This window comes from Aethalodelphis obliquidens, unplaced genomic scaffold, assembly GCF_003676395.1.
Source record: "Aethalodelphis obliquidens isolate GAN/ISIS:26980383/991018 unplaced genomic scaffold, ASM367639v1 scaffold23, whole genome shotgun sequence".
NCBI classification, from domain to species: domain Eukaryota; kingdom Metazoa; phylum Chordata; class Mammalia; order Artiodactyla; family Delphinidae; genus Aethalodelphis; species Aethalodelphis obliquidens.
In genome coordinates, this window is record NW_020837967.1 from 1,916,073 (window position 1) to 1,936,359 (window position 20,287).

Genomic DNA, 20,287 nt, shown 5'->3' on the forward strand with positions numbered 1-20,287 from the left:
GAAGGACTACACCACCTGGTAAGAGGATTCATTTTACCCCTTTAGACTTAAAAAAAAAAGGAAGAAAGAAAAAAGGTCCTGATTGATTGATCTGTCCCCACCCAACCCCTCTTGGTCCTTTTAGACCTCAGCTCCACCCAGCCCTGCTTCTATGTCTAGATCTAATTTTTGTCATATAATTTACCCAGCTTGAACTTGGTTGGTGCCTGGTAGATCGCAGACTTCCGTGCTGGACCTGAACCGGGTGATTCTGCATCTTCAAAACAGCACCCTGCTGCCCCCCAGAGGTCATCATGTCACTCACTCTTCCAAAGATGATGGTGATTTTGAACCATAAATCCTTGAACTATCCCTGTGACTCAGCCCTCTTCCATCCCATAGAAACCTTTCAGATTCCTGGCTCCACTGAACATCTGCTCTTTTTTTTTTTCCTGTCTAATTAGTTTTAAAATAACAAGGGTCATACACTTAAAGATTCTTGTAAGAACAAACTGGATCCAGTTAATGGTAAACTATAGAAACTTAGGGGCAAGCAGCTGAAGAGAGAAGCAAAAAGTTTAGGTAATCAGGCAGGTTCAGGATAATCAAGTACTTAAGGCCAATAGTGAATAGAATGGCCCCGCTCATGTGTCAGCAATGAGTTTTCCTACTTGTTGAAACAGATATTTGCAGATAGTGAAAATGGTGTGGCTCTGAAATCCCCAAAGCAGCCATTTAAAATTCCTCCCCTTCCTTCCTTCACTTTTTTAAAAAAATAAATTTATTTATTTATTTTTGGCTGCGTTGGGTCTTCGTTGCTGTGCGCGGGCTTTCTCTAGTTGTGGTGAGCGGGGGCTACTCTTTGTTACGGTGCGCAGGCTTCTCATTGCGGTGGCTTCTCTTGTGGAGCACGGGCTCTAGGTGCGCAGGCTTCAGTAGTTGTGGCTTGCGAGCTCTAGAGCGCAGGCTCAGTAGTCAGGCTTAGTGCTCCGCAGCATGTGGGATCTTCCCAGACCAGGGCTCGAGCCCGTGTGCCCTGCATTGGGAGGCAGATTCTAAACCACTGCGCTACCAGGGAAGTCCCCCTTCCTTTACTTTTTTTCTTTTTTGCGGTACACGGGCCTCTCACTGTTGTGGCCTCTCCCGTTGCGGAGCACAGGCTCCGGATGCGCAGGCTTAGCGGCCATGGCTCACGGGCCCAGCCGCTCCACGGCATGTGGGATCTTCCCAGACTGGGGCACGAATCCGTGTCCCCTGCATCGTCAGGCGGACTCTCAACCACTGCGCCACCAGGGAAGCCCTACTTTTGATGAAGCCATCTAAATTCATGACATGAAGCAGTTTATAAGAAATGGTACTTTGAGAGCCGCGACAGCTTGTGAATTTGTTGCTGTGCCTATGCCCCACCTACTGTATGCTTGTGCTGTGTGATGGGGCAGCTGACACCTGGTTTATAGACCTACCCCTGCACCTGCCCTGTTCAGACTCTGTTCAGACTCTGGCATTAATTGAGCCGCATGGCCTTGGGCAAGTCACTTCTCTAGGCCTCAGTTTTCCCATCTGTAAAAAGAGGAGGTGGGACCAGGTCCATGATTTTATAAACAAAAGTTATAAGCATCAAAGCATGAAAGAAAAGAACACTGTAGAGAAAGAGACAGTGTGTGCACCAGGCATGCCTGGGCCACAACCTGCCACCCGTTGCTTCTGACGTGGAAATGCTATTAAAAATTCTCCAAAACTGTGATCTGACTCGGATTCAGACAAGACTTTTTTTTCTCCTTTGAGAAAGAAAAGCTGAACTCAACCATTTGGGACTCTGCATTCCTGATCTCCTTTTTTTATTTGTGGTACATTTCTCGTGATTCTTTCAGTGCATTTTTTTTGTATTGAAAATAGACATTTTATTTTGTTTATACAAGACACAATTTCAAAATACAAATCTTATAATATGTAGCTATAAAAGACAAGGATATAAATATAAATGCACATCTACAGAAAATGTCACCAAGTTCAGTTTTCTTTCTGAACGTTTAAATCAAGAGGATTCACTGGGCACAATCTCTCTGTTCCCTTTCAATGTGTGCAGAGCACCTAGCTGAGAGAGAGGTTTTAGGAGCTGAAATGCTGGTGTCATCCTCGTAAACATCTCCCAAGCCAGGAGGAGCCTCGTAATTCACTTGGAGCTTCGAGCGTATTTCTTTTCTTTGTAAACTGCAGGTCCGGGTGAGGAATGGGAGAGAGAGTCGAGTGGATAAGCTGTCCTGAATAAATGTCATGATGAAATAAAAGCCCTGATAGGAAGACCTGAGACCTTCATTCTCTCCTGGGAAAGTGTCGACCGCTGGGACTTTGGGGACTGGGCCCTATGCCTCAGGGCAGGGAGCGAGTGTCCGTCCTGAACCCAGAGAACCCACTCATACGGGCGGTGCCTGAGCTGGCCAGTCGGTAAAATGGTACCAGGATGTTTTCTCACCCTGGCGGGCTTTTCCCCGAGGCCGCCGCCCCAAGGCTTCTCTAGGTCCTCTTTGGCTGGAGCAGAGCTGGGCCTTCACTGTGGCCTTTGCTGTCCTTGGCGTCCCCTGGAGCCTCCTAGGTCGTGTGGTTCGTTTTCTGTGCCCTCCCCTCTGGCGTCGGTTCCCCCAGTCTTTGGCACGACCTCCATGCTTTCCATTTCAACACTGGGTATCTGGTAAGCTTGCCTGTAAAGCAGATAATTCACAGGTTTTGAAAAGAGGAGAGATTAGGTCAAAAGATAGTTCATTCTAGGTGTTCAGATGGAGAGCACCTAGATTGCCTCCACTCACAGGTGGTATTTAAATCTTATTTTGGTATTTTAAGCCCTTTGTCCACCAAGGTTTACCAATGCTCTTGGAGTGGCCTCCCACACCTTGCCAATCTTCCCTCTGCTAAAGGTGGTGGTTCAAATGCCAGGCACCGTGGAAGGAGTGAGTCACCAGGAGCCCGGCTAAGCCAGGTGTGACAGTCTTAATAAAAATGGTGTAATGGTTACAAAGCTTTTAAAACAGCTCCTGACATTTACTTAGTAAGTGTTAAATAAATAAACAAATGTTGGACTTCCCTGGTGGCGCAGTGGTTAAGAATCTGCCTGCCAATGCAGGGGACACGGATTCGAGCACTGGTCCAGGAAGCTCCCACATGCCGTGGAGCAACTAAGCCGTGCGCCACAAATACTGAGCCTGCACTCTAGAGCCCATGAGTCACAACTACTGAAGCCCGCGTACCACAACTACTGAAGCCCGCGTACCGCAACTACTGAAACCCACATGCCTAGAGCCCATGCTTCGCAACAAGAGAAGCCACCGTAATGAGAAGCTCGTGCTCTGCAACAAAGAGTAGCCCCTGCTCACCTCAACTAGAGAAAGCCCGTGCACAGTAATGAAGACCCAACGCAGCCAGATATAAAGAAATAGATTAGTTAGGGCTTCCCTGGTGGCGCAGTGGTTGAGAGTCTGCCTGCCGATGCAGGGGACACGGGTTCGTGCCCCGGTCTGGGAAGATCCCACATGCCGCGGAGCGGCTGGGCCCGTGAGCCATGGCCTGCAGAGCCTGTGCGTCCGGAGCCTGTGCTCCGCAACGGGAGAGGCCACAACAGTGAGAGGCCCGCGTACAGCAAAAAAATAAAAAATAAAGAAAAAGATTAGTTAATTAAAAAAAAAAACAAAGAAAAAACCAAATATTAATCAGTCCTTGAGAAGCCAAGAGTAGGGGATGCAGAGCATCTTAATTCCACAGTTCCCTGTCGTTGGACATGTGTTTTAGGCCCTGAGTATGTGGGTCTGTGGATTATACAGTCTACCTCCTGAGGATAAGCAACTTTTAGGACATTTTAGAGTAAGCACTTTGAGTTCCTTGGAGTGAGGGCTAAACTGTAAATTAGGACTCTAGGCCAATTTACCAAAAACAATTTTCTAAAAGCCAACTTGTTGAATGACAAATCTACCTAATAACTTATTTGCAAATTATCAGTTTATGGCAAGAATCGACTCACCAAATGCCCAAGTAGTCACACTTATCAGGTTTACCAATTCTTCTTATAGATATATTTATGATTTTCCATAATATATTCAGTGAATATTGATGTTTTCCTTTTATGAGCATATTTATTGGCCATATATATCAAATTTACAAATCCCTTTTAAAAATATATTTTAATGTATTCTTAAAAAAGATCGTGTATATATTCTTTTCTAATATAGTCAATGAATATATTCATTATTGGGACTTCCCCAGTGGTCCAGTGGTTAAGATTCTGCCTTCCAATGCAGGAGGCGTGGGTTTGATCCCTGGTCGGGGAGCTAAGATCCCACATTGCTGTGGGGTGCACCCAAAGACTAAAATAAATAATGGAAGGAAATTTAAAAACATATATATTCATTATAATCTCCTAAGAATGTAATTCCAAATACAACATTTTATGTGGAAATTATTTACTTGTAATGGTATTCTTAAAATCCTTTTAAAAGTCATTTTCTGTTTTGCTAATATTTTAGCACTTGGGGGGATTTTTTGATGAATTTTTAGGTAAAATATCAACCTTACTTTGATTTCTAAACTGTGAGGTTTGTGGCATTTCTTTTGCTTGGGGTGGTATTAACAGCTTTTGAAGATTGTGTGAAGTTTTTTGTTTTTTTTTTTTTTTTTTTTTTTGCGGTACGCGGGCCTTCACACTGTTGTGGCCTCTCCCGTTGCGGAGCACAGGCTCTGGACGCGCAGACTCAGCGGCCATGGCTCACGGACCCAGCCGCTCCGCGGCACGTGGGATCTTCCCGGACCGGGGCACGAACCCGTGTCCCCTGCATCGGCAGGCGGACCCTCAACCACTGCGCCACCAGGGAAGCCCTTGTGTGAAGTTTTTGATGGCTGTTTTTCATTTTGGCTTTACAGTAGCATTTCATGGAATGTTCATTTTGTCAAAGTTAGGCTCGAAGGGTGATATAGTCTTTGTATTGAGATAATATTTAGAAAAAAATATTTTATAACTAGTGACCAAAAGTTTAGTTTCAACACACCTGATATGTCTGGAACAGCCATATCACTATGGAATTCTAAAATACTGGCTACTAACTGATGGAAGTACAAAATCAAGGCTAATATGCCACTTGAGGCTTTTACGAAGGAATAGTAAAAATGTGTAAAGATTAGAAAAATAATAACTGAAATTACAGCAAGTGGCAGAAACAATCTTGCCACTACTGCTGAAATATAGAATTTCAAGTATTAGAAATTCCAAGGCCAACGTGAATGAGCCTATTTATGGGGAAGCATATCTGTATTTAACGAGTACATTCAAGAAGAATACATTCGTGACTATATCATCAGAATTGCAGATCCATCAGATTGGTTATTTGGAACCTTCTTTCCTTCTGAATCGGCTTTCGGTGAATTGGCCCTGTGTCATCTGTTGGCTTCTGGCTGCCTGGTTCTGACCAGTGGCCTGCAGGCTGCTTTGGAAAGTGAAGGGTGCAGGCCCGACTCAGTGACCGCTCAGCCCCGACACTCCTTTTGGCAAACACAGACAGGGTGCACGGAAGTGCCTGTGTCTACAGCCAGGAAAAGGGGTCTTCCTTGGACAGGGCAGGCCCGGGGTCATCCAGATGCAGCCCTTTTCTTGGGGGAGGAAGCATCTTGTGCGGTGTGAGTCTTCTGTCTACTCACCTTGACCGTATGTAACGTACGTAACGTACCAGAAGACATACCACGCACACTCCACAGAGCACGGCGACTGACGTGGAGATGGCCGCTAGAAAGAGAGCAGAATTGAGTTGGCATTGAGCTCGAAGGCCCGGCAGCAGATTTGTTTCTGAGACTGAAAATTCTTTACAGTTTACATTCCTGCAGCGAGATCCAGATGCCTTCCTAGCCAGCTCACCGTTACTAACAGTTCCCTGAGGTCCAGCTGTTCAGCCTATTCTACGTCTGGGCACAAAGGACACTCCTTTCCCACCAACACTGCCAGTTCAAACCGTCCCCATTCGCATTATCTTTATCCTCGTCCTTCCCAATCAGTGTGGCATGGGTGACTGGGCAGGGACAGGAGTGAGGCCGGAGGAGAAAGTAAGGGCCTCAGCAATCAGAAGCTGGGCGTGAGCATCAGGGCGAGGGCACCAGCACCCCAGGAGGAGAGGAAGCTGCTGCTAAACCCGAAGGTGGGTAAATAGGTCAGGGATCCTCCTCAGTTGTCCCCGCCACAATGTCCCCCTTTTCTCCACCTTCACAGAATCCTGATTTAGAAACAATAGAAGGCAGTGCCATTTTTCTTCCAATTTCATCTTTACTATGTTTTTTTATTTGCAACTTTTTACGGTGGTGTTAAGAAGGGTGTCATGAGGCAGGTGTTACAGATTAGAAGAGAATAAGGTAACAGCTTAGGAAAAGGGAAACACATGTTTCGTTGGAGTTGAAAGGACCAGCATTGGGAGGGGGACTTGAGGGTGGAGGACCCCAGGCACGATGGCTTGAGATTGTTAGGGAGGGTGGGATCTTCACATGGAAGCGAGAGGGCTGAGCCTGAGGGCAAGCTGAACAGAACTGTCTTTAAAACATTTGTATCAATCATAAGCGCCAAGCAGATTTGGCCAGTTTGCCTTACTACTGTGAAATCTCCCTGCAAAAAAATCGCCTATGTGCCCTGTGTGTAAGATGACAGCCCCGAACGTCTGGGGACCCAGGAATCTCACTGTGGACCAGGAGACACATTCATCTCCTGAATTGTTGAGCTTTTCAGACCTGCACCTATACGGACAGCACACAGCCGTGCGTACAAGGATGAATCACCCATGACGTGGCCTTAAAAATAGAACTTTCCTGAAAAACAGCTAAATATGAGGGGAAATACCCAGATTCTCTGCAGGATAGAAGAGGAAGTGGGTGAAGTTTTTCTCAAGGGCAGTTAGCACGTGTAACAGAAGCTTTGGAGAAGACCGTTTCCTTTGACTCTCTAAGTCCACTACTAGAAATTTATTCCAAGGAAATAGGAAATACATATACAGTATTCACTAAAGTATTGTTTAAAATAATTTTTAAAATGTTAATCTAAATCTCTTATCAGTAGAAAATTAAAATGTGGCATACCCACACAATGGAATATTATTCAGCTTTTTAAAACTATGAAATCTACATTTGTTAATGTGGAAAGATGGCTACAATGTCTTAAGTAAAAAAAGATGGTTGACATAAAAACAAAAAGAAATTTCCAGTAAGCCATGTGTGTATCCATACGCACAGAAAAGTCTTGAAGACTATATACCAAAGTATTAGGTAATACTTTAGGATTGTAGATAACCTTATTTTCTTTTTTAAAAAGTTTTTTTTCCTGATATTTTTGCAATGATATTGTAATCAGAAGAGACACTAAAGTTACAGAAACATAACTAGTTGCACCTAAGTAAATAAAAACAAGCATAGAAAAGTTGTTCCAAAAAAAGTAATGGAAAACATGGGAAATTAGTGGAAGTTGTTTTGAGTTTTTAGACTTAACATTAATCATCATTATGACTAAAAGACAAAATTTTTTTATGTGACTCCGTTAAACTATTCCTTCATGTTGACTAATCAGGTTGGCATGCATTTACTGTTCATGGAGAGGTTTATTGGAAAAGGCAAGCTGATGTTAACTGTAGTTCCACTTTCACAATGCTGCTTCGTGTTTCTTATTGAGAATAAAAACTGCAGACTCCAACTCAAGTGAGAAGAGCGCCCCTGAGCCAATGATATAACACAGCAATTTGAATTCAGCCATTTGAACTTGGCCTCTTCCTCAGTTATTTCCAGGCAAATTTAGTAAAGAAACCAGAATCACCAAAACAATGGATTAATACATCAACTGCTACGTTCTCCACCCTTTTGTGTTTCCTAGGGGGCACATGGATTGGAGAAAAAGGAAAAGAGATTTGGTGAGACAGAGGAAAGAGGGGAGAAAAGGTGGATGATTGCACAGGAGCCCGGAAGGGCCAGGAGCCCCCGCCTTGACTTCAACCTACAGTGATGTTGGGTCTACACTGGGCAAGGCGGCCAAGGTGGCCAGTGGCCACTGTTCAGTGTGGGTGATGAAAGGGTCCTCTGTACCCACAATGAAGTGTCACCTCACGCCGGTCAGAATGGCCATCATCAACAAGTCTACAAATAGCAAGTGCTGGAGAGGGTGCAGGGAAAAGGGAACCCTCCTACACTATTGGTGGGAACGCAAATTGGTGCAGCCACTATGGAGAACAGTCTGGCGGTTCCTCAAAAAACTAAAAACAGAACTACCATATGATCCAGCAATCCCACTCCTGCCTATATGTCTGGAAAAAATGAAAATACTAATTTGAAAATATACGTGCAGCCCAATGTTCATAGCAGCACTATTTTCCAAGCCAAGACATGGAAGCAACCCAAGTGTCCATCCACAAATGAATGGATAAAGAGGTGGTATATATATATACAATGGAATATTGCTCAGCCATAAAAAAAAAATGAAATTCTACCATTTGCAGCAGTGTGGATGGGCCTAGAGAATATTATGCTTAGTGAAATAAGTCAGACAGAGAAAGAGAAAATACTGTATGATATCACATATGTGGAATCTAAAAAAATAATACAAATGAATGTATTTGTAAAACAGGAACAGCCTCACAGAGAAAACAAACTTGTGGTTACCAAAAGAGAGAGGGAAGGGGGAGGGGCAGATTAGGGGTAAGGGATTAACAGATACAAAACATTATACGTAAAATAGATAAACAATAAGGATATACTGCACAGCACAGGGAATTATAACCATTATCTTATAATAACGTAAATGGAGTATAATCTGCAAAATTACTGAATCACTATGCTGTACACCTGAAACTAATGTAATATTGTAAGTCAACTATACTTCAATTTTAAATGTGTCCTCTGTGAACATCCAGGGAATCGTCATTTCTTGGCAGTCCGTGCAAACTAGTTAAGCCGCGGGGTAGTGTATTTGATGTGCCGTGTGCCTGCATCTGCTGAAGGTAGTTTTGAAGTGAGAATGTCAATTCCTTATTCCTGGGCAGTGGTTTCTGTTTCTTCCAGTACTGAGCACTCTGCTGGGTTCAGAGTGGGTAATCAATAAATACTTAATTGATCGAATTAAACCGTTAACCTTCCGTAAGCTGAAGGACATGTAAAGTGCCATTTGCTTTTTAATGAGAAATCTGCATTTCGTTGAAGCTTAGGACCATATCTGGCACAGGATAGGAACTCAATTTATATTGTTTGAATAGATGAATGACATAATATAGGGGTAGCTCCTGTTAAAGGCTGAGCATATAAACTGCAGCAAATGTATTTCAGCTGTGAGAGATGAGAGGTATAATACAGTCTGAAAGATAAACCCTTTACTCCTCGTGCACTAAGTGAATATGGCAGCGTAATGGGATGCACCAACTCTGGCTTCTACGCCAGTAGCCTGACAGTGAGAAACTACCGACATTAAGATAAATAGTCAAGTTAGAATTCCATAAACGGGGATCATGTAACTTACCTAAACAGAGGCACTTCTGAGAGTGAAAGAGGGAGCTGTTGGTGACCATGCTGGGACAGCAGGCATAAGCCAGGTCCGCCCAGCACCCTGGCACTGAGATGCCCTGAGCATAAACACTACCAGGACAAAGGAAAATACTTACCAGTCACAGCTCTGGGATTGTACTGATATGCACCTGCAGAGAAGAGATTGCAGCTCAGTTATTGCCATGGTCCTAAAGGCACTAATTTCTCACTAAGCAAGACAAATCCTGGACAATTTGGCTCCCATCTTAAAGCCTTGAGAGAGTCACGGCTAGCACAACCAGCCTCACTTTAGCACAGAACCAGGGTCATTGATTTGATTGATGCTGGGCCATGCTTAAGAATCAGATACGCTCTTAGAGAAGATGCCGATTACCGAGCGCTCTCCCATCCCACACACTGTGATCCCAGATCAAGGAAGGCTTCCTCTGGCCTCCCATGTCGGGAGGAGGAAGATCTTATTCTGATTCTTGGCAAAGGCTCTGCCATGTGAATTAATACGGGGAGGCTTGTCACACGTAGGAGACAGGCTTTCTGTCCCCACTGAGCTGAGCCAGGGTGGAGCACAGAGAACCAAGGCTGTGGCAGAGAGCAGGAGGCAGAGGGTTGCTCAGTCATCCTGACTTTGGATTGGATGGTGTGATGCGATCGGCTCGCTCAGGATCTGCAACTCAGAAGCAGCCTGTGGGAGCTGCCCTCTCCTCCAGCACGCAAAGCCAGCACTAACCGGGCGGGTCCTGCGAGGCCGAGGGGGTGTGTTCCGGAGCCTTGGCTGTTGTCTGAGCTGGGACTTGGGAGGGCTCATTATTGACTACCCCTGTGGTCCCCGCAGAAGGAGCTTTGGATGGCATCAGCCTGGAGCCTGGTCCAGTAGCCAGCCTTGTGGCCACTGTGGTGTCTGACCTGGAAGTAAAAGCTGGCTCTGCAGGGAAGTGCAAGACATGGACAACGAAAATATTGAGAACAGTGTCTTTTCTTGGCTTTGGAAGAGAGTATACTAACACCGGCTCTCGTGAGCCTGCCCCAGCCAGCCCGCCCCCAGCAAACTCCTCCACGGCTCTGGGGGAAAACCCCTTGAGTGGGTAACATCTTCATCCATCTGGAATGGCCAAGGGGCTTTTGAGGGCGCTGGAGGATTTATGGTTATTTATCATGGGGCACATAAACTAACCATCCCAAAGATCTGAGTAGAACCAGGCACTAGAGAAGCGTTTACTAGGAGACCCAGCTCAGATAAACAGTGGAACTGTACTGGCCAAAAGACATTGGGATGCTGATTTTAGTTTACTTTTTACATGTTTGCACAAAACATTTGAAATCAGGGGGACCTGAGATTTGCCCTGAGGGATGTGTCCTGGCTTGGCCCCCATTTCGGGGAGGGTGGGCCACCTGCCTTATGTTTAGGTCCTTTACCTCCCCATCCCTCGCTAGCCAACGGCTGCCCCAAAGTGTAAAGTGTGGTGGCACAACTCCGCTGTTCTCTTTCTGTGAAAAATGGGTCTTCCACTGTGACAGTACGGTGCTTGGGAGCCCAGCCCTGGAGCAGAGGGTGTGCAAGGGTGGCTGTGAGCCCTGCATCCCGGGCTGTCGGGCCATACAGTCGGGCCACTTCCCCACGCTCTCCCAGCCACGTGGGCAGAGCATGGGTGGGCACCCGTGGCCATGGTGCCTGCCTGGGAGATCAATCTCATGTCTGAGGTTTCACTATGCAGCTGCGTCTGCCAAGTGTTTGGGGCATGAAGGCAAGGCTCTGGGAGGCCACCCGAACCAGATGTGACTTGGACCAAAGGGATTCTGGGTACTCCAGCCCCTTCCTTCCGTTTGTCATCGGCTAAGTAACTGGGAGGAAACCTTGCTCCCGCCTCTCCATCCTCCCTTCAGCAGTGGTTCTCAGCCTTGGGCACCTAAGTAAGGGTCCCCAGGAGAGCTTCTAGAACCCTAATTCCCAGATGCTCCCCAGACCACCCAGAGTTCCAAGGAGATTTCAACGAGCATCCACGGTTAAGAACCGGCTCTCCAGGGAGGCAGCCCGAGCAGCACGGTCAACCACAGTGGGATGGCTGTGCCTGGAGGGAAGGGAGGAGACGGGGACCAGGGAAAGCCTCACAGTGGGTAATGGGCGACAGAAAACCAGGAGTCAAGAGAGGGCATTAGAGGATACAGCGCACGTTGTCCCAGGATGTTCAGCCTCCAAGAGCTCAGATTTTCTTAACATCAGGACGGTGCTGAGGAAATTGGGGTAGAGTTTACCTAAGACTCAGTGGAAATGCAGAACCCTGGCAGCTTCGTGCAAGCGTCTGTACTAAAGCAATCACAGGTTATTGGGAGACGGCTCTGCGTGGGTCTGTCCCGGTTCTGCACACCTTGCCAGCAGGGCACTGACGGCCCTTTCTTGGCACCGTCTTTTCAAGGATGCTTAGATGGCCTTGGAAGGTGGAGACAGTGCCTCCCCCTGGAACACGAGGCAGACATGTTCATGCCAGCAGTGAAACACTCAGGTTCCTGCTCAGGCTTCCCCTCCAGTGACGTAGGCTGCCTGTACGGGCATCTGTTTAGGCCTGCTTAAGGCATGTGGGGATGAGGGACTTGATGAAACCTGCTGACAGTCCTGTTGCCTGTGGTGCCGGGTAGGAAAGTCCTCCATCTCTGACCCAGGAGGGTCAGGTTTTCTGCCAGCGCCCATGAGACCTGGCAAGGCTGACGTGCAAGGCATTCAGAACCTCAGACCCTCCCCCGTTCTTGAGGCTACGTTTCTCCCACAAAGTGTGATCTGGCCTATTAAGAGTGGATTTTAAACCGTTATTAATTATGTACCTGTGAAGCCTGGCTATCGAGCTACTTTGGTTTAAAAGGGAAAATGAAACTAATGTCAATCCTCATTCTTGACGTGAATAAGAGGTGTTTGCAGTGGAACCCTGGCAGTGGTCCACGAATCTGAGGGTTCTCTGTGGACCGGATGGCAACAGGGGATGAGAGTCCGGAGAGAGTCTGTGACATTCCTACCTTTTCCAGAAGGGTTGGGGCTGTCTGGCTCTGGGGTCACCCCTGTCGGTGCTGCTGTGGAGGGTGGCCTTTGGTGAGTCAGGGAGGGGTCTCCTAGAGAGAGGATAACCACATGGCATTTATGATCCTGAGGGTGGAACCTGGTGTGGCTTCAGAACTGGATGTAAATAAAAAATAAATATATAAATTTAAAGTGGACACGTCTGGCTCCCTAGGCTAGGCCAGAAGCACAAGAGAGAAACAAGCATCAGTCTGCAGTTCCCATTGCAAACAGACTGCACACTATTTTTTTCTAGCCTTTCAGAAAGACTGCATAAGTTAAGTATCACGTGTGTTTTATTTTTGGCTGGGATGATAGCAGCGATGTCAACTCAGCTTTATAACGCTGGCTTTTGCGTGGGAAAATAAATGATTACGCGATGGATTGTGTTTGGCACAAGAGGTTGGGGAAAATAATGGAGGCAGCTGTTAGTGGTAAAAGGTGGGGGCTTTGGGGATGAGACCTAAAGGTTCCTCCAGTCTTCGGGTTCTAAAAGTCTACGATTCCAGGCCTTGCCCCCTTCTTTCCTCTCCCGCCTGCAACCCGCCCTGTTCAGTTCGCCACCCAGAGGAATTGGAACTTTGAAGAAACAGTCACTCTCCCTACAGTGGAAAGCCCTCATTTTTGCCCCTGGACTATGGTTCCAGTGGGTCCCCGGACTAGACCGAGGAAGACACCTGTGTTCTCCCAGAAGTTACTGCTCAGACCCGTCCTCACCCAGCTTATCCCTCCAATGGCCCCAGGATGCCGTGGGCGCCATGTTCCCAGCCCAGCTATTCCTCTGCAACAAGCAGAAGGCTCCCTCCTTGCCCGGCCTCTGATGCCTGCATGGTGGCCACGCAGCGGGAGGGGAAGGGGTACAGGGTGATCTCAGCGCTACAGATTCAATACAGATTCAAAAAGCCAGAGGGAGTCTGGTTTTTCAAGGAGTCCCCCAGCTGTGAGTTTGCTGTAGAACAGCCCCGCTTGTCTGCTTTGCCCAGAGAGGAGTGGCGAATTTTCACAAATACTACGTGAGAAAGTATCACGGCTGGACATGCACCACGTGTGCAATAAATGTTTGTTAAATCATCATTCTCTTGGAAGATCACAGATTAACCTTTCCTTTTCTAAAGTATGGGGCTTAGTATTCCTGAAAATAGCACTACTGGCTTCCACTCCAAGATTGTTTGACATCTGGTGTGGTTATCCAGCTGTGGATGGTTAAAAAAAAAGGGATTCTGGAGATCTTTCCTCACACCCAGTCTTGAGCTCTGGCGGGACCCCAGACATGATAACTGGGCCAAGGGGGTCTCTGCTCTGTGGGTCTCTGCGCTGCTCTCCGGGGAGGAGAACGGGGAGTGATTTCCTTGCAGGCTGTCTCCTAGGGAGGAATCGGGAATGCTCTCTGGGAAACAAGCATGCTGTAAGCACACACCTTTGTCTGTAGCCAAATTCTTGCTTCTATCATCTTAAAGCACTGAGGTAATAATAGTTAATATTTACCAGATTTCTCTTAATCCTCCTACAAGCCACAATGTTGACATCAGGTCCATTTTCTAGATTAGGAACAAAGAGATCCAAGACATTAAGGCCCTCACTCCAGGTCTCACAGATGGTTAAGTGGCAGAGCCAGGACTTGAACCCAGAACTGTGTGACCCCAAAGCCCATGTATTTCCATCTCCCGGAGGTGTGTTTAGAAGCCCATTTGTTTATTTAGTCTCAGTCCTCAACCCAGATGTCAAGGCCACCTCATTCTGCTGCCCACACTGCAGTCTGCTCTCTGCGTGGCCTTGGCAAAAGGGGCGGAGCGACAGTGCACTTACTGATGCACTTGAGATTGGGAGTGGTCCAGTGGGCGATGTTCACAGTCTTGTTAAACACGCACTTGGTCAGGCTGGAGGTCCCGGCTTTACGCTTGAAGCCAGAGTTACAAACATACCGCTCCCTGGAGTTGAGGTTGTAACTCTTGACCCAGATGTCTGCATGTTTCACAGATGTGGGAGTTGGGCATGTGATGCCTGCAGAAGTGCAGATGAGAGGGAAGAGATGAAGAGATTTCAGCTTGCTCCGAGGGAACACGGGTGGTAGTCAATAACTTTATAGTCGGGGTCTGGATTATCGTAGGGGCCCCTGGGGATACACCTCAGATTCCAAGCATGTGGAAGATGTTGAGGAAGGGCCCCCACTGTCTAGAAGCTGTCCAGAATCTTGCCTCAAGTACCAGCCATTCAGCATAGCTAGATACCAGGGGTCATCAATAGAGACCCCTCTCTCTCGCCCTCCACTCCCATCAGTCTCCAGCCTCAGTATCTTTTAGCCTCTGGATTGCTATCCCTACAAGCCTTTAATCCATTTCCACAAGGCAGCCGGCATCATCTTCAGATGACTTCAAGTTTGATGACTTCACTCTTTCTCGGTTGCCCACTGCTCTTAGAATAAAAACTAAAATCAAGGCTCTGCTGGACCCGGCACTGTCTGCCTCTCCAGCTACCCTTCCCTCTGGCCACACTGGCCTCTGGTCCCCCCATGCCTCTCACCATGCACCTCCCCCGCCCACTCTTGGCTGGCAATCTCCTGCCACCCTTCTTAGCTTAGTTCAACATCGCTTCCTCAGGAAAGCCCTCCCTCAGCCCCACAATCAGAATAGCTGTTGGCATTAACCATGACCCCGCGGAGTAACCACTGGCCATAGATGAAAGGCTACACCGATGAGGACTGGAAGAATATTAGTCATGTGTATATATTATATACTGTTTTAAATATATGAAATACTTCATAATAAAAAGTGGGGGAGGGGATTTTAATATACCCTGCCACAGAAAGTCAGAAACCTTGGCTGACCACAGGGCAAGAGAGGGCTAAACCATGCCAAGGGTGGGTATTCAGTGCTTTTGCTGCTAAATGAATGTGAAAAAGGGAGGAGATCCTAGAATTAGGAATTTTCTCCTTTCTCTGGGCAAGTTAGGGCAGCTTAGGGTAAAATTGAAGCCGAGAAGACTTGTGAGGCCATTTGGGAGGATTCTGGACAGGCTTTTGGGAGACAAGACACAAGTCACTCCCAGCAGACTGTGAATGTGACCAAGTGCATGTGGAGTGAAAAATAAGATACGTTTTATCAGAAGAATGTTACCAAAAGAAGGTAAGAGCCAGAACTAGAACAATTAAAGTTTTCTTAATAATTGCCCCCTTCTAATTAGTTGGAAGTTGAAAGATTTGAGCAAGATTTAGACCCTACGATTTTCTTTGTATGAAACTTGATGGCTAAAACCAGTGTCCTGGGGTTTGCCCCATCCTGGACCTTCATTTCATTTCCGAGGCACCTCTCTGTAGACAGATGCTCAGTAGATCAGCAGTCAGCTCCGTAGCTCGTCTAGTGCTGTTAGCGTGACACCTAGTGAAGTCCTTTGTTCTCATATCTGAGTTTGGGAACAGGCTAGGATCAGACAGTGCTAGTCTGAAAATCTGCTGATTTAGCCACCTGAGAGTACTGGGAACAGCCCAACTCCCAAATGGATGAGGTGGGCTCAGTCACCTATTGGGATTGGACAGTGTCCTATCCAGATTAGAGCCTGTGCTACGCCCGGAGGGGGACAGAGTCTGGAAACTGTGACCATCTTCCACAGTTTTGCATGACGTGCTGAGGATGCTGGGTTCCAGAACATGAATCTTCATCTGCCTTGGAAAATGTCTCTGTCTTCACCCGTGTGTCCTGGTGGTGCTGAGTTCCTTCTACAGCCTTCGAATAAGCCAGTCTTGTTTGATTTACCCCACCAGAACCTGTGCCTGCTTCCTAGAAATCCGAACCTTCCTCTGGTCGGGCAGGATCTGGGGTCAGCTTTGACTAGCCACGGGCCCCCCAAATAGCAGCTTTCACCATCCTTCTCACCTGCTCCCTGTGGACTGGGCTGCCTCTGTCCAGGACCCTAGCTTTCTGGACTAGGGACTGACCCTCTGCCCAGGTCTTGTCCATCTTCTCCTCCAGAGGGCATCCCCTGGGTTTCCACACTCCCCAGCTGCTGGCCTAGGTTTGGATGTCAGAGAATGACTGCCAGAATCACCGGGACACTTATTCACCTGACTCTCAGCGTCACCACCACCTGGACCCCTTATGCCACACCTTGCTGGCCAGGTGGGCCTCTTTAGATATCAAAATCACAAGGAGCCATCTCCAGGGACTTCCCTGGCGGTCGAGTGGTTAAGACTTCGCCTTCCAATGCAGGGGGTGCGGGTTCGATCCCTGGTCGGGGAGCTAAGATCCCACTTGCCTCGCAGCCAAAAAACCAAAACATAAAACAGAAGCAATGTTGTAACAAATTCAATAAAGACTTTAAAAATGGTCCACATTAAAAAAAAAAAAAAATCTTCAACAAAAAAAAGAGAAGGAGCCAGATTCAGAGTGTGGTTGGAACAATCCATGGTCAAGTGCCCAGCAGCCTGCAGACAGGCCAGCCCACTGCTGGGGCGGCTGTCAGACCCTCCCCTCCTGCTTCAGGCTCTGTCACTGAGGTGTCAGCATCCTCATGCCGGAGCCCACCTGAGCTCGGTGGGTTAGTCACTCCAGGCTTTACTTTGGTCTCCCTAGTCTCAAGAGGGAAAATGGATTGTTTGCTTTTTGTTCTTAATCCAACCCCTGACTCTTCTTTTAAAGCCCCATTGACATCTAATATTAGATTTTTAAAACTATAACATACAGCCTGCCGTCCTTTATCACTCCATCCTGATGGTGACAACGTTCTCTTTTCGCTTGCGGGGCTTCTATAGTGGACTCAAACATTTTCATTTTCTTTTCAATGAGATCATAAGATAATCGTTATTTCAATGTACCAGTTTTCTAAAAGAAAAATTTCCTACTAATTTGTATGAACAAAGTTCATAGTGAAGAGAAGAAATCTGGCTGTTTAGGTTTACTTCCTTCATCTTCCTCTCTCTCCCATCTGGTCTTTGGGTTGTACCTCTTTCGCCTGAATCCCTTCCCAAACGTTTTTATTCGCTGTGTAGTCCTCAAGTTCAGCTTAATCCACTGATTGTAATTTCAAATGATGTTCTTTTAAAAAAATATATTTATTTATTTATTTGGTTGCACCAGGTCTTAGGTGCGTCAGGAGGGCTCCTTAGTTGCAGCTCCAGGGCTCCTTTAGTTGTGACTCACCAGCTTCTTAGTTGCAGCACGTGGTCTCCTTAGTTGAAGCATGCGAACTCTTAGTTGCGGCATACACGTGGGATCTAGTTCCCTGACCAGGGATCGAACCCAGGCTCCCTGCATTGGGAGCGTGGAGTCTTATCCACTGCGCCACCAGGGAAGTCCCTCAAATGATGTTCTGAATCTATTGATCTTTCCTCGGCCACCTTTTTTCAGTCTTCCCTGTTTTCTGTGTTGTTTTCAGATTTGGGATTTTTGTCAGCAAATTGTTCTACATCTTCTAAGTCTTAAAATACTCCCCTCCATTTAGGGCAGTGGCTTTCAACTTTGAGTGTCTGTGGCACTCTCTGAAATCAAACATTTGCGCCCTCCCACTCAAGGGGATTTAAAACATTGAGACAATGGCGACCGTGTCAGCAAGTTATAAAGAGCCACTGCCACAGCATAAGGGTATCCATGCTAATGTGTAACTCACTTGGTCATCCTTCAGGGCTGGCTGCTATGTGGGTGGGATAGTTTATTGCGTATAAAAGTACCTAAGTTTATGGTGTATATAATAATTCAGAGTTCTTACAGCCTTCAGTAAATATGCAGTCTTCTTTGTGGTGGTTTGACTTCACCTTAGATTCATAGCAGGTAGTACCCCTCCCAGCTCGACACCCCTTCTGCCAAACGTTGTCATTGCTGGTATATTCACTTGAGCAACAGTGAATTTTACACACTGATCAGGAAATGTGCTGTGCACACAGTTGAGGACCTCTGTTTTACAAGGCAAAGCATGCTGGGCCAGATCCTGAGTGAATGAGTAGTGACTTCTTGTAGCATCCGTAGATTTTCCTCCCAAGCCCATCTCTGCTGTTAAACCTGAGGGCAAAGGTCTGAAGTCACTGTCATCCCTCCTTTTCTTCCTGATTCTCTACTGGAACCAGTCATCAGTGAGTAAGACATACTCAACCCAGGGTCCTCACTGTTGGAGGAAGAAGTTACAACTATGGAAATGGGGAGGGGACGACTGGAATGCACCCTGCGGTGCTGGGATAGAATTGGGGTTGGAGGTGTCAGAATGTAATCATAGTGTGTGTGTACACGTCTGTGTATACGTGATTCTGTGTGTATACGTGATTCTGTGTGTACACGTGAGTGTGTGCGCACACGCTACCTGTGTCCTCTGACAGTGCCTGGAAGCAATGACATATAAGCAGAAAACACATTTAGTACCAAGATCTTTGTCTCCACTAAAAGGAACCTCAGCTTCTTGGAGAAAAGGCTGACCCGGGGCCGGGAGAGGGAAAGCACAAGGTGAGCGTGGAATATCTGGTACCAGAAAGTAGGGAAGGGCTTAGAGAATGATGGCAATATGTCGAAAGGATTTAGTGGCCAGGTTGAACTGGCTATTGCTGGCCAATCTGGGACAATCTGAGTGTCAAAACAAATATAATAACAGATTAAGGAATAAAATAAAACAAAACTCAAGTCTGTGCTAATATAAATAAATAAAGGACTAATAACTAAATAGGAGAGAAGAGAAAGCCTTCAGTATAATGCTAACTAATAAATATAGACAGGATGATGGAATAAGAAAAAGGGACAATGGATGCAAAAATGAGGGACATAGTATTTACATAGTGTGGCAGATTTGCCCTGCATCAGTTTAGCTGAGCTGGACACACACGCCCTAAATTCCCCTCCCTGCACGGTGTCCAGTTAGCCTGTGACACAACAAAGATTTTATGTTCAATCTGGAAGGAGGGAAGGAGCATCCATGTTCCTTTGCACTTGGGAGACAGGGGCCGCTGCCGCTCACACACTGTCGCTTATCTGCAGGCTCCCTTGGGTGGCCAAACAGCTCCTCCAGCCCTGTGACTCTTTGCTGCAGCTTCTTCCACCTTTGGGCCTTAGGTGTGTATATTCTGCCATGATGAGGAGCGCCAGCTTCTGCTGGACACGCTCCTCGTGGAAGCTGGAGTCTCGGAGGGAAGATGGAAAGGCCAACATGGGATCCAGCTTGGCCTCACGGCTCCCAGGTGGCTCTTGCTTCCTCCACTTTATGACCATCTTCCCACTCAGACCGTGGCCTGGAGGCTCCGGCTCCAGACACAGAAGGAACAGCTCACCTAGATGGTAACCGGCTCCCACAGCTGCACAAGGTGGTTCTGCTCTTCTTAGATTCTTAGGACCACAATCCTGACTGGTACATAGAGTCCTAAAGAATCTTCCCACAATTAGTTACTAGTTACAATGGGGAAAATGGTAACTATATTGGAGAAAGCTGACAAACACCACCTGAGCCAAGTGATCAGAAGTAACATCACCAACACTTGGACAAATAGCTGTCATATCCCTCCTGATCCGATTCATTGACAAGGACACAAGCATCACATCTGTGGTCTCTCTCCCCCAAATCCATAACTGGAATCTAACCACGAGGAAACACCAGATGAACCTAAACTGAGGGACATTCTGAAAAGTAGTTGGCCTGTATTCACGATCAAGAAAGATCAAGAGGGACTTCCGTGGTGGCATGGTGGTTAAGAATCCTCCTGCCAATGCAGGGGACATGGGTTCGAGCCCTGGTACGGGAAGATCCCACATGCCGCGAAGCAGCTAAGCT

General features: G+C 46.9%; 1 protein-coding gene across 5 annotated transcripts in view; it reads right to left on the minus strand.

The window, feature by feature from the left end:
* Positions 1-2,032: 2,032 nt before the first annotated feature.
* Positions 2,033-20,287, minus strand: part of IL15RA (interleukin 15 receptor subunit alpha) — a 32,520-nt gene continuing 14,265 nt past the window's right edge. Inside the window, exons 2-7 of one of the 5 annotated variants that reach the window (XM_027121561.1) lie at positions 14,360-14,554; positions 12,514-12,606; positions 10,238-10,432; positions 9,630-9,662; positions 5,656-5,740; positions 2,033-2,678 (exon numbers count right to left, since the gene is read on the minus strand). In XM_027121561.1, the coding sequence (XP_026977362.1) occupies positions 2,528-2,678; positions 5,656-5,740; positions 9,630-9,662; positions 10,238-10,432; positions 12,514-12,606; positions 14,360-14,554 (752 nt within the window). In that variant the 3' untranslated portion in view covers positions 2,033-2,527. The remainder of the gene's footprint in view (positions 2,679-5,655; positions 5,741-9,629; positions 9,663-10,237; positions 10,433-12,513; positions 12,607-14,359; positions 14,555-20,287) is intronic. The other 4 variants (XM_027121563.1, XM_027121562.1, XM_027121565.1 and 1 more) reach the window with 4 other exon arrangements.